The 12821-nt window shown below is 52.2% G+C and overlaps 1 protein-coding gene across 2 annotated transcripts in view; it reads right to left on the bottom strand.

Annotated features, from left to right (window-relative positions):
- The window catches only part of PRKX (protein kinase X-linked), a 46439-nt gene that overhangs the window by 17140 nt on the left and 16478 nt on the right, over nucleotides 1–12821 (bottom strand). For both annotated transcript variants that reach the window (XM_036311181.1, XM_036311180.1), the window contains exons 2-4: nucleotides 6188–6356; nucleotides 5040–5303; nucleotides 1037–1156 (exon numbers count right to left, since the gene is read on the bottom strand). In XM_036311181.1, coding sequence (XP_036167074.1) covers nucleotides 1037–1156; nucleotides 5040–5303; nucleotides 6188–6356 — 553 coding nt within the window. The remainder of the gene's footprint in view (nucleotides 1–1036; nucleotides 1157–5039; nucleotides 5304–6187; nucleotides 6357–12821) is intronic.

The following is a 12821-nucleotide window of genomic DNA, read 5'->3' as shown; positions in this document are numbered from 1 at the left end:
ACCGCCCCCTAGTGGTCACTCCAGGAGGAAATCGAGCTGCAGGCCTCTTAGTAACACCGCCCCCTAGTGGTCACTCCAGGAGGAAATCGGGCTGCAGGCCTGTTAGCAACACCGCCCCCTAGTGGTCACTCCAGGAGGAAATCAAGCTGCAGGCCTGTTAGCAACACCGCCCCCTGGTGGTCACTCCAGGAGGAAATCGGGCTGGAGGCCTCTTAGCAACACCGCCCCCTGGTGGTCATTCCAGGAGGAAATCGAGCTGCAGGCCTCTTAGCAACACTGCCCCCTAGTGGTCACTCCAGGAGGAAATCGAGCTGGAGGTCTCTTAGCAACACCGCCCCCTAGTGGTCACTCCAGGAGGAAATCGGGCTGCAGGCCTCTTAGCAACACCGCCCCCTAGTGGTCACTCCAGGATGAAATCAAGCTGCAGGCCTCTTAGCAACACCGCCCCCTGGTGGTCACTCCAGGAGGAAATCGGGCTGGAGGCCTCTTAGCAACACCGCCCCCTGGTGGTCATTCCAGGAATAAATCGAGATGCAGGCCTCTTAGCAACACCGCCCCCTGGTGGTCACTCCAGGAATAAATCGAGCTGCAGGCCTCTTAGCAACACCGCCCCCTAGTGGTGATTCCAGGAATAAATCGGGCTGCACGCCTCTTAGCAACACCGCCCCCTAATGGTCACTCCAGGAATAAATCGAGCTTCAGGCGTCTTAGCAACACCGCCCCCTAATGGTCACTCCAGGAATAAATTGAGCTGCAGGCGTCTTAGCAACACCGCCCCCTAGTGGTCATTCCAGGAGGAAATCGAGCTGCAGGCCTTATAGGGAACACCGCCCCCTAGTGGTCACTCCCGGAATAAATCGAACTGCAGGCCTATTATAGGAAGCTGATCAATACGGTACCTATTTAGGGAAATGGCGGTGAGAATCGCACCCCGGAAATTTTCAGAGTGTCCTTGGGGCCAAGGGATCAGGTCAAGGGAGCAGGGGACGGGAGCCTGGCAGGGGATAGTCCGATTTTCCCAGAATCCCTTACTCACCCCGAAAGCATCTCGAAGACGAGGATGCCCAGCGCCCACCAGTCGACCGCGCGGCCGTGGCCCTTGCTCTGAATGACTTCGGGGGCCAGGTATTCGGGGGTCCCACAGAGGGTCCAGGTCCTGGGAGGGTGGAGAGAGGACGGAAGCATGAAAACTCAGTTGGGCTTGGCGAGGGGTGAGTCCGTTGGTGATAAAGGGCGTCCCAAAATTCACGCAAGAAGTAATTTTGATGGAAAAGACAGGTTTATCATTAAAAATTGTAAATTTTCTATGGATTCGTAAAGGAGACAGTCTAGGGTTTATGTGTGGAATAGCACATCGGGTCCATGGCCTCCCCGGCTCTGCTGGCACAGACGCAAAGCCGCGGTCTTCATTGGTCTTCCTGGTCCCTGCTCCTGGGCCGTCATTGGTCCTTGGTGATGCTGATTGAATCGAAGGGATTGACATCCAAGGGCAACAGATATTAGAATCCGATTCAATAAACCCAGTAAAATTAGGCTTTTATGTTTTTTTGTTGCCGTTGTTAATGCTCACGCAGAATTCAAATCTTGCGTGAATTCTGGGACACCCTTTATATTGGCTCCGAACGGGGGAGCCGGCTGGTCAACCTCCCACAGTCCCTACCCCCATCCGGCTGGCCCCCCGATAGGCCTCGATCCCCGGCCAGGCCAAGGGACCCCACCCGTGTATGAATTCGTGCACCGGGTCTCTAGTATAAAATAATAGTGAGCCCTGGCTGGTGTGGCTCAGTGGATAGAGCGTCAGCCTGCGGGCTGAAAGGTCCTGGGTTCGAATCCGATCAAGGCACATGCCTGGGTTACAGGCTCGATCCCCAGTCGGGGGCGTGCGGGAGGCGGCCGATCCGTGATTCTCTCTCGTCATGGGTGCTTCTATCCATCTCTCTCTCCCTCTCCCTTCTGCTCTGAAATCAATCAAAAAAATGTATTTTTTAAAAAATAGAAGCATTGATGATATATCTGACCACACCTGAAACTAATATAAAATAATAGCGAATGCCCACTGTCATTGAAAAAGGAAAAAAAAACAAAATTTCATTGACTGAGGTGCATGTTTCAATATTATATATTTTTTATTTTTTTAAGATTTTAATATATTTTTTGAAATTCATTTCAGCGAGGAAGGGAGAGGGAAAGAGAAACATCCGTGATGAGAGAGAATCATCGATGAGCTGCCTCCTGCACGCCCTCTATTGGGGATCGAACCCACAACCCGTGCATGTGCCTCTGACCGGGAATCGAACCCGCAACCCTGCAGCCCGCAGGCCGATGCTCTATCCACTGAGCCAAACAAGCTAGGGCCATAGGAGAAATAATTTGCAAAAAAAAAAAAAACATAAAGAAAAAGAAAAGAAAAAAAATAGAAAAATTAGCTTCTAGCGCCACCTGGTGGCCAGTTGGGTGAACAGCCAAGTGGGGCCCACATCTAAGTTGAAGTTTTCTGGTTACGTATTTGATTATTTAATTTTTTTTCCCCCTAATTGGGGACCCCCCTTCTCTGTGCAGCCTTAGATGCCTTTTTTTTTATCTCCACAAATAGGAGAAAACAGGTCCTTTCTTCTTGCAGAAGAATTTTTTTTATACCTCAAAAGGGCGGCAATATTGGGGTAAAATCTATAGATTTTGAGACGTTCCTGCTAAAATCTCTATATGTGAGGCTCTGGATTGATGGTCTGCTCTGTTAATGGTCCTCTCTCTCTCTCACCCTCTAAAAATCAATGAAAAATTAAAAATAGCCCGGCCGGCGTGGCTCAGTGGGTAGAGCTTCGGCCTGCGGACGGAAGGGTCCTGGGTTCGAATCCCGGTCAAGGGCACACAGGCCCGGGTTGCAGGCTCCATCCCCAGTCGGGGGCGTGCAGGAGGCGGCTGGATGTTTCTCTCTCTCCCTCTCCCTTCCTCTCTGATACCAAGAAACATCTATTTTACAAAATTAAAAAACTAAATGAATTTTAGGCTGTTCGGAAAATGCAGAACCAATATTCTGAATTTTCTGCTAAGTTTGTATAATTGGATAGAATTTTCTTAATCTATTTGTATGGATTTCAGAGAGGAAAGAAAGGGAGAGAGAGAATCATCGATCGGCTGCCTCCTGCACGCCCCCCACTGGGGATCCAGCCTGCAACCCGGGCCTATGCCCTCGACCGGGATTCGAACCCGGGACCCTTCCGTCCGCGGGCCGACGCTCTATCCACTGAGCCACACCAGCCAGGGCTAATTTGATAGAATTTTGCTAAGGGAAATCTCACCCTTAGAAAGATACAGAAGCTATAAACTTCCAGTCGGGAGATGAATTATCATTTCACGGGAGTTCATAACACGGTGTCGCTTCTTGGAAAGCGGCCAGAGGGGAAAAAAAAATAAAATAACATAAAAATAATAAAGTTGCGAGAGGGCAGAGGTTACACCTGCTCATCACACCTGCCTGGCCGCCCAGAAGAGCCGGACGGAGGCGGCCACAGGTAACTGTATCGGCCTTCGATGCAGGGTGTCGGCTTCCACGTGGACGGGGAGGCGAGGCGAGGGGGGTGGGAGGGTGAGGGGCCCGGGCTGTATCCAATTCCAGTCTGTTAAGCACCCACAGGTGCCTGACACCTCGTTAGAGCAGAAAATTCCAACCAGAAAAGCCGCCGGCCCGGCCCGGCCAGTGTGGCTCAGTGGATAGAGCGTCGGCCTGTGGACTGAAGGGTCCCGGGTTCGAATCCCGGTCAAGGGCACAGGCCCGGGTTGTGGGCTCGATCCCCAGTCGGGGGCGTGCAGGAGGCGGCCGGTCCATGATTCTCTCTCATCATGGAGGTTTCTCTCTTTCTGTCTTCCTTTCTGACATCAATAAAAATATTTTTGTTTTTTTAAAAAAAGTTTTCATAAAAAAAAAGACAGAAAAGCTACCTTGAGGGACATGCTCTCTCACACCGGTCGGAATGGCTACCATGGGTCCATCCACAAACCAGGGGTGGAGAAAAGGGACCCCCCCTTGCACCTTACGAGGACGGGAGGGCATGAGGGTGGGTGCAGCCGCCGTGGAAAAACAGCGCAAAGGTTCCTCAAAAAAAAAAATTAAAAATAGAACCGTCGTCGGACCCACGGATTTCACTTCTGGCTGATGGCTGGCTTGTTCCCGAAACCCAGATACAGACACAACCTGAGAGTCGATGGGCCAAAAAGTACATTTTATTCTTATGATTATTATTATTATTATTATTTTAATTTATTTTATTTTTTACAGAGAGGAAGGGAGAGGGATAGAGAGTTAGAAACGTCGACGAGAGAGAAACATCGATCAGCTGCCTCCTGCACGCCCCCCACTGGGGATATGCCCGCAACCAAGGCACATGCCCTTGACCGGGAATCGAACCCGGGACCCTTCAGTCCACAGGCTGATGCTCTATCCACTGAGCCACATTAGCCAGAGCCAAGAGGAATATATTTTTAAAAATCAGTCCTAACTGGTTTGGCTCAGTGGATAGAGTGTTGGCCCTTGGACCGAAGGGTCCCGGGTTCGAATCCCGGTCAAGGGCATGTACGTTGGTTGCGGGCACATCCCCAGTGAGGGGTGTGCAGGAGGCAGCTGATCGATGCTTCTCTCTCATCAATGTGTCTAACTCTCTATCCCTCTCTGTAAAAAATCAATAAAATATATATATATATTTTTTATTTTTTTAAAAATATATTTTATTGATTTTTTAAAATATATTTTATTGATTGTTTACAGAGAGAAAGGGAGAGGGATAGGGAGTTAGAAACATCGATGAGAGAGAATCACGGATCGGCCGCCTCCTGCACGCCCCCCACTGGGGAGGTGCCCGCAACCAAGGTCCATGCCCTTGACCGGGAATCGAACCCGGGACCCTTCAGTCCGCAGGCCGACGCTCTACCCACTGAGCCACACCGGCCAGGGCCATAAAATATATTTTTTTTAAAAAAAACCAAAAACTAACAGACGCAGACAGGGGCCTGGGGGTGGCGGCCCCGGGGGCACCACGCCTCACCTGTCCACCAGCTTCTTGGCGAAGCCGAAGTCGGTGAGCTTGACGTGCCCGTCGCGGTCCAGCAGGATGTTCTCCGGCTTGAGGTCTCGGTAGACGATCTCCCTCGAGTGCAGGTAGTCGAGGGCGCACACGATCTCGGCCGCGTAGAACAGGCCGGCCGCGTTGGAGAAGCGGCCCCGGTTGCGGAGGTAGCTGAACAGCTCGCCGCCCGGCACGAACTCCATGAGCATGTACAGGAAGCGGTCATCGTGGCAGGTCCAGAACCTGCAGGGGAGAGGCCGGGGATGGAGGGCTGGGCCGGGCGGGGAGGGGGGTGGGGGCGCCTGGACCAGGCAGGTGTGCACAGGTGTGAGCACAGGTGTGAGCTCAGATGGACATGGAGGTGCACGTGTGGCCCCGTGGTTGAGCGTCAACCTAGGAACCAGGAGGTCACGGGTTCGATTCCCGGTCACGGGCACAGGCCCGGGTTGCGGGCTCGATCCCCAGTATGGGGGCGTGCAGGAGGCGGCCGGTCCATGATTCTCTCTCATCATGGATGTCTCTCTCTCCCTCTGCCTTCCTCTCTGAAATCAATAATGTATTTTTAAAAACAGGTACAGGTTCGCCTAAGTTGGTGTGGCTCAGTGGATAGAACCATCAGCCTGCAGACTGAAGGGTCCCGGGTTCGATTCCCGGTCAAGGTCACAGGCCCGGGTTGCAGGCTCGATCCCAGGTGGGGAGCGTGCAGGAGGCAGCCGGTCCCTGATTCTCTCTCATCATGAATGTCTCTCTCTCTCTCTCTCTCCCCCTTCCTCTCTGAAATCAATCCTATATAATAAAAGCCCAGCGACCGTAACGGCGTAACGACCAGAACGACCGACTGACCAGCCGCTATGACCGCCTCTCGGTCCCTCCCCACAGCCCGCAGCCTCCGATCGATTGCCCGGCCACTGGGGAACCAGGGTGGGTAGCGGCGGGGCGGGACTAGGGACTGGCCAGTGGGCGGAAGACGGCCCTGACCGCAGGCTAGACCTGGGACCCTCCCAGCGCCCGATTTGGTGCGCTGGGGCTCCAGTAAGGATATATTTTTTTAAAAAAAAAAGAGAGAGAGAGGAGAAGGGGCTGGGACCAGACCCCGGGGGGCGGGGGAGGAGAGGGGACGGACTCACAGCTTGACCAGGAAGGGGTGGCTGACTTCCTTGAGGACCGACTTCTCGTTGTGCACGTGCTGCTCCTGCTTGAGCCGGATGACGTCGGGGATGCTCATGACCTTGAGCGCGAAGAACTGCTTGCCCGTCTTCTGCCGGACGAGCTGCACCCGCCCGAAGGTCCCTGTGCCTGCGGAGGAGCAAGACGGGGGGCTGAACGGGCACCGGGATTGGACCGGCAAGAGTCCAGCCGGCCGGGCTCAGGGGTTGAGCGTCGACGTAGGAACCAGGGGGTCCCGGGTTCGAATCCCGGTCAAGGGCACAGGCCCGGGTTGTGGGCTTGATTCCCAGTCGGGGGCGTGCAGGAGGCGGCCGATCCATGATTCTCTCTCATCATGGATGTTTCTCTCTCTCTCTCCCTCTCCCTTCTTCCCTGAAATCAATAACAATACAGTTTAAACAATACTCTACAGGCCCTGGCCGGTGTGGCTCAGTGGATAGAACGTCGGCCTGCGGACTGAAGGGTCCCGGGTTCGAATCCAGCCAAGGGCATGGACCTGGGTTGCGGGCACATCCCCAGTGGGGGGCGTGCAGGAGGCGGCTGATCGATGTTTCTCTCTCATCGATGTTTCTGACTCTCTGTCCCTCTCCCTTCCTCTCTGCAAAAAATCAATAAAATATATTTTCTTTAAAAAAAGATCATTTGGAGGCAAGAACAGAACTGCACACTCGGACCTCGGCCCCCGAGCCTCTCCCATCTCGATCGATCTGGTTCCCGACCAACCCGTTGGCGGAAAAGCTGCCCCCGTCATGGACCAGAACTTCAGTTTTTTTGGCCCGAAAACCCTTTTAAGTTGAGGCCTCAGCCTGAGAAAAACGACTCCCCGTCAACACACAGAGGAGGGAATGCTTTTGTGTCGGACGAAAATCCACGATGGGCACAATTTTATTTATTTCATTTTTTTTTTAAAAAAATATATTTTATTGATTTTTTTACAGAGAGGAAGGGAGGGGGATAGAGAGTCAGAAACATCGATGATGAGAGAGAAACGTCGACCAGCTGCCTCCTGCACGCCCCCCACCGGGGATGTGCCCGCAACCAAGGTACACACCCTTGGCCAGATTCGAACCCGGGACCCTTCATTCCGCCGGCCGACGCTCTATCCACTGAGCCACACCGGCCAGGGCATTGTTCCATTTTTTTTAATATTTTCTTTCCTTAAAAATTCTCGATTTAGCACATTTTCTACTTCAGAGAATAAATGTGAGAAACGTAGGTTGTTTTAAAAATAGCACAGCAGCTGCTTGATAGGTGATTCGATGGGCAGAGTTACACAATACCCCCAAAAAATGACCAGAAATAAGACATTCTCTCTAACAGAGCTGCCGGAAAAAATCCTGATTATTAAAACCCTGGAGCCCTGGCCGGGGTGGCTCAGTGGATAGAGCGTCGGCCTGCGGACGGAAGGGTCCCGGGTTCGATTCCTGGCCAAGGGCACAGGCCCGGGTTGCGGGTTCGATCCCCAGTGGGGGGGCCTGCAGGAGGCAGCCGGTCCATGATTCTCTCTCATCATGGATGCTTCTATCTCTCTCTCGCCCTCTCCCTTCGTCTCTGAAATCAATAAAAATATATAAACAAACAAAAAAAACACAACTTTTCAATATAGTTATAGCCCTGACCGGTGTGGCTCAGTGGACAGAGCGTCGGCCTTTCGGACTGAAGGGTCCCGGGTTCGATTCCTGACCAAGGGCATGGACCTGGGTTGCGGGCACATCTCCAGTAGGGGGCGTGCAAGAGGCGGCTGATCGATGTTTCTCTCTCATCGATGTTCCTAACTCTCTCTCCCTCTCCCTTTCTGTCTGTAAAAAAATCAATAATATATATTTTATAGAAAAAATAAATAAAAAGAAGTCACATAAACAATCGCAAAAGACCTGGGAGTGTCTGTCCCAGGCCAAGGCCGCTAAGGAATGTCGTAGGCGGGACATGCCTGGCATTCCTGGCTCAGGCCTGGAGCTCCCATGGGCGCCCCGACTGCAGCTACGACTGGCACAAGGGGTGTTTTCACCCAAACAGCCACGATCGTCGGACGTCATCCACGCACAGTCCACGCCAGCCGGGTGACACCCACAGCCGTACACTACCCCCAGACGGGGTACCTGATGATGTCACGGGATCCCCCACATGACAGAACGTGTCTCAATGCCCTTGTCATTGGGGGGTTTTTCAGCACAGCTGCCGTTTGGGGCTGCAGGAATTTTGGTGGTGGTTGATGGTAGGGGGGTGCTAGTTTGTAGAATTTTATCCCTGAAACGTGTAGAATTTTATGGACCAACTAGCGGCCCGGTGCACGAAATTCGTGCACTTGAGGCCGGGGGGGGGGGGGGGGCGGGGCTCAGCTTGGATTGCGAGAGGGCGCAGGCATGATCGGGGCCAGGGAGGGACTGCAGGGGGGCCTCCAGGGCGTGTCCGGCCCGTCTCGCTCAGTCCCGATCGGCCGGACCCCAGCAGCAAGCTAACCTACCGGTCTGAGCATCTGCCGACTAGTGGTCAGTGTATGTCATAGCGACTGATCCACCGGTCCACTGTCTGCCCCCTGGTGGTCAGTGCACGTCATAGGGACTGGTTGACCGGTAGGCTGTCTGCCCCCTGGTGGTCAGTGCACGTCACAGCGACTGGTCAACAGGTCAACTGTGTGCCCCCTGGTGGTCATTGCACGTCATAGCGACTGGTCGACCAGTCGACTGTCTGCCCCCTGGTGGTCAGTGCACGTCACAGCGACTGGTCGACCAGTCGACTGTCTGCCCCCTGGTGGTCAGTGCACGTCATAGCGACTGGTCGACCAGTCGACTGTCTGCCCCCTGGTGGTCAGTGCACGTCATAGCGACTGGTCGACCAGTCGACTGTCTGCCCCCTGGTGGTCAGTGCACGTCATAGCGACTGGTCGACCAGTCGACTGTCTGCCCCCTGGTGGTCAGTGCACGTCATAGCGACTGGTCGACCGGTCGACTGTCTGCCCCCTGGTGGTCAGTGCATGTCATAGCGACTGGTTGACCGGTCGACTGTCTGCCCCCTGGTGGTCATTGCACGTCATAGCGACTGGTCGACCAGTCGACTGTCTGCCCCCTGGTGGTCAGTGCACGTCACAGCGACTGGTCCACCGATCAACAATCTGCCCCCTGGTGGTCAGTGCACGTCACAGCGAGCACTTGAGCGGCCTTAGCATACCATTAGCATATTACGCTCTGATTGGTTGAACGGCCGACCTGTCAACCAGACACTTAGCATATGAGGCTTTTCTTATAGAGGATGTCAACCCAATAATTTCAGTTAGAAAGACATTAATTATCACAGTGGTTTAAGGGGTTTCTTTCACCTCAAAGACAGCAGAAGGCGGGTGAGTTGAAGAACACAGGGATGGCCCTGGCCAGTGTGGCTCAGTGGATAGAGCGTCGGCCGGCGGACTGAAGGGTCCCGGGTTCGATTCCAGGTCAAGGGCACAGGACTGGGTTGCGGGCTCCATCCCCAGTAGGGGGTGTGCAGGAGGCGGCCGATCCGTGATTCTCTCTCCTCATGGATGTTTCTCTCTCTCTCTCCCTCTCCCTACCTCTCTAAAACCAACAAAAATATATCTATTTTTTAAAATCTAGAAAAAATGAAAAACTTTTTTTTAAAAAAGGGTGAGTCCAAAGCCATAAAGGGAATCGAGACTGGTGAGGTTGGAGTAAACAGTTCAAGAGAAGGAAGGGGTTTCGAAACCCTTTGGGTGGATTCTTTACTCAAAGGGCAACAGGACATCAGGAGGCTGAGAGGAGGGAGGTGCCTGCGTGGGTTTTGGTCGTGCAGGGTTTTGTGTTGTTGCCAGGACTCCTCTGAGGGCCCGGCCAGTGTGGCTCAGTGGTTGAGCGTTGACCTATGAACCAGGAGGTCACCGTTCGATTTTAGTCCAGGGCACGTGCCCGGGTTGGGGGCTGGATCCCCAGTAGGGGTCGTGCGAGAGGCAGCCGATCCATGATTCTCTCTCATCATGGATGTCTCTATCTCTCTCTCTTCTTCTCTGAAATCAGTAAATATATATTTTTTTTTAAAAAAAGAAAGAAAGAAAAAAAAAGAATGGGTGAGTCAAAAACCAATAAGGAAACTTGAGATTCGTGAGGTAGGAAGAAACCGGTCAGGAAAAGGAAGGGATTTTGAAATTCTTTGCTTCAATTCTGTTTTTTTTGTTCTGTTTTTGCTTTTGTTTTGGTTTCTGGTTAATCCTCCCCCGGGGATATTTTTCCGTTGCTTTTTAGAGAGAATAAAAGAGACAGAGGGAAATATTTTTTTTAAATATAGTTTATTGATTTTTTTTTTTTTTTTTTTTTACCGAGAGGAAGGGAGAGGGATAGAGAGTTAGAAACATCGATGAGAGAGAAACATCGATCAGCCGCCTCCTGCACGGCCCCCACTGGGGATGTGCCCACAACCAAGGTACATGCCGTTGACGGGAATCGAACCCGGGACCCGTTGGGCCACAGGCCAATTCTCTATCCACTGAGCCAAACCAGCTAGGACGGTGTGAATTATTTACACCATGGTCTGCAGCATGTCACGTGGCTGCGAACAGGGAAGTGCCTGGGTGGGTTTGGCTTGTGTAGGGTGTTGTGGTATTGTGTAAAGGTTCTCCTGATGTCAGACAGGCCAGGGGAGTGGAGGCTGCAGGACAAATAAGACAGAGATGCAGAGTCAAGAGACATGAGCTGTGATTGTTGGGAGAGGCACAGCTGGGAGGCGGGCACGGGACAAATAGAAAACCGGCCATGGAAACAGACTAGATGGGGCTGGGCCAGTGAGGGTGGGTGGAGATGAATGCCAGGCAGCGTTGAGGTAGCTGAGCAGCTCATGAGAGCAATGACTGCACAGGTCAACTGGGCAGCTGCTTTACATACCAATGGCCTGTCCTCGCTCAGGACTCAGACTTTGCTAAAATCTCTTAAACAAGCAGCGGCTGGCATGAGTGTGTCCCATACCTATCAACAAATGGCCCCCAACACACACCCCGCCACACACACACACACACACACACACACACACACTTAGTAGCAGCCTGTCTCTCTCCTTTTTTAAAAATAAAAATATATATATTTTTATTGATTTCAGAGAAAAAGGGAGAGGGAGAGAAAGATAGAAACATCCATGAAACACGTGTTAAAACAGAACAAACAAGCAAAATTCTGCCAAGGGAAGGTTTAAAAAAAATCAGAACAATAAAACTTTAAAAAGTTAATTAAAATAGTTAATAAAAGACGATCTCAAAATTACCCAAGCGTTATGATAAAAGCCAGTTTAAAAAAAAATATATATATATATATATATATCGAGCCGCAACTCGGGCATGTGCCCTTGACTGGGAATCGAACCCGGGACCCTTCAGTCCACAGGCCAACGCTCTATCCACTGAGCCACACCGGCTTGGGCTGCAGAACTACTTTCTTCTCAAGGATGGGAGAGCTCTTTAGCCACCCAGCAAGGAATGAAAACACACTTTGAAGATGTATGTTGGCCCGGCCAGTGTGGCTCAGTGGTTGAGCGTCGACCGATGAACCGTGAGGTCGGGGTTTGATTCCCGGTCAAGGGCACATGCCCGGGTTGCAGGCTCGATCCCCAGTAGGGGGCGTGCAGGAGGCAGCCGATCCATGATCCATGATTCTCTCTCATCATGGATGTTTCTCTCTCTCTCTCTCTCTCTCTCTCTCTCTCTCTCTCTCTCCCTTCCTCTTTGAAATCAACAAAAATATATATTTTTTAAAAACAAACCAGTCTCTCAGAGAAAGCTTTAAAAAATCAGAGCCGGCCGGCGTGGCTCAGGGGTTGAGCATTAATCTATGAACCAGGAGGTCAGGGTTCGATTCCCGGTCAAGGGCACATGCCCGGGTTGCGGGCTCCCTCCCCAGCAGGGGGCGTGCAGGAGGCAGCCGATCCATGATTCTCTGTCATCATGGATGTGTCTTCTACCTCTCTCTCCCTTCCTCTCTGAAATCAATAAAAACATATATTAAAACAAAACAAACATAATTCTGCCCAGGAATGGTTTAAAAAATGAGAATAAAACTTTAAAAAATAAACCTATATATATAAAAGCCTAAGCCAGCGAAGGACCGAACGACCGGTCGCTATGACGCGCACTGACCACCAGGGGGCAGACGTTCAATGCAGGAGCTGCCCCCTGGTGGTCAGTGCCCTCCGACAGCCAACCTCCCGCGTTCCCTCCCTCCAGCCAGCCGGCCCCGATTGGCCCTGATCACCAGCCAGGCCAAGGGACCCCCCCACCGGTGCACGAATTCATGCACCAGGACTCTGGTTAAGGAATAAAGCTAATCAAAGACAATCTCAAAATTCCCCAAGCGTTATGATAGAAGCCCTCTGTGTTTTGGGTTTTTTTAAAAATATATTTTTATTGATTTCAGAGAGGAAGGGAGAGGGAGAAAGAGAGAAAAACATCCATGATGAGAGAGAATCATGGACCGGCTGTCTCCTGCACGCCCCGGACTGGGGATCGAGCCTGCAAACCAGGCATGTGCCCTTGACCGGGATTCGAACCCGGGACACCCTCCAGCCCGCAGGCCGACGCTCTATCCACTGAGCCACACCGGTCAGGGCTGGATTAATTCCTTT

Source organism: Myotis myotis, unplaced genomic scaffold (assembly GCF_014108235.1).
Source record: "Myotis myotis isolate mMyoMyo1 unplaced genomic scaffold, mMyoMyo1.p scaffold_m19_p_51, whole genome shotgun sequence".
NCBI lineage: Eukaryota > Metazoa > Chordata > Mammalia > Chiroptera > Vespertilionidae > Myotis > Myotis myotis.
This window is presented reverse-complemented; position numbering and strand designations above follow the sequence as displayed.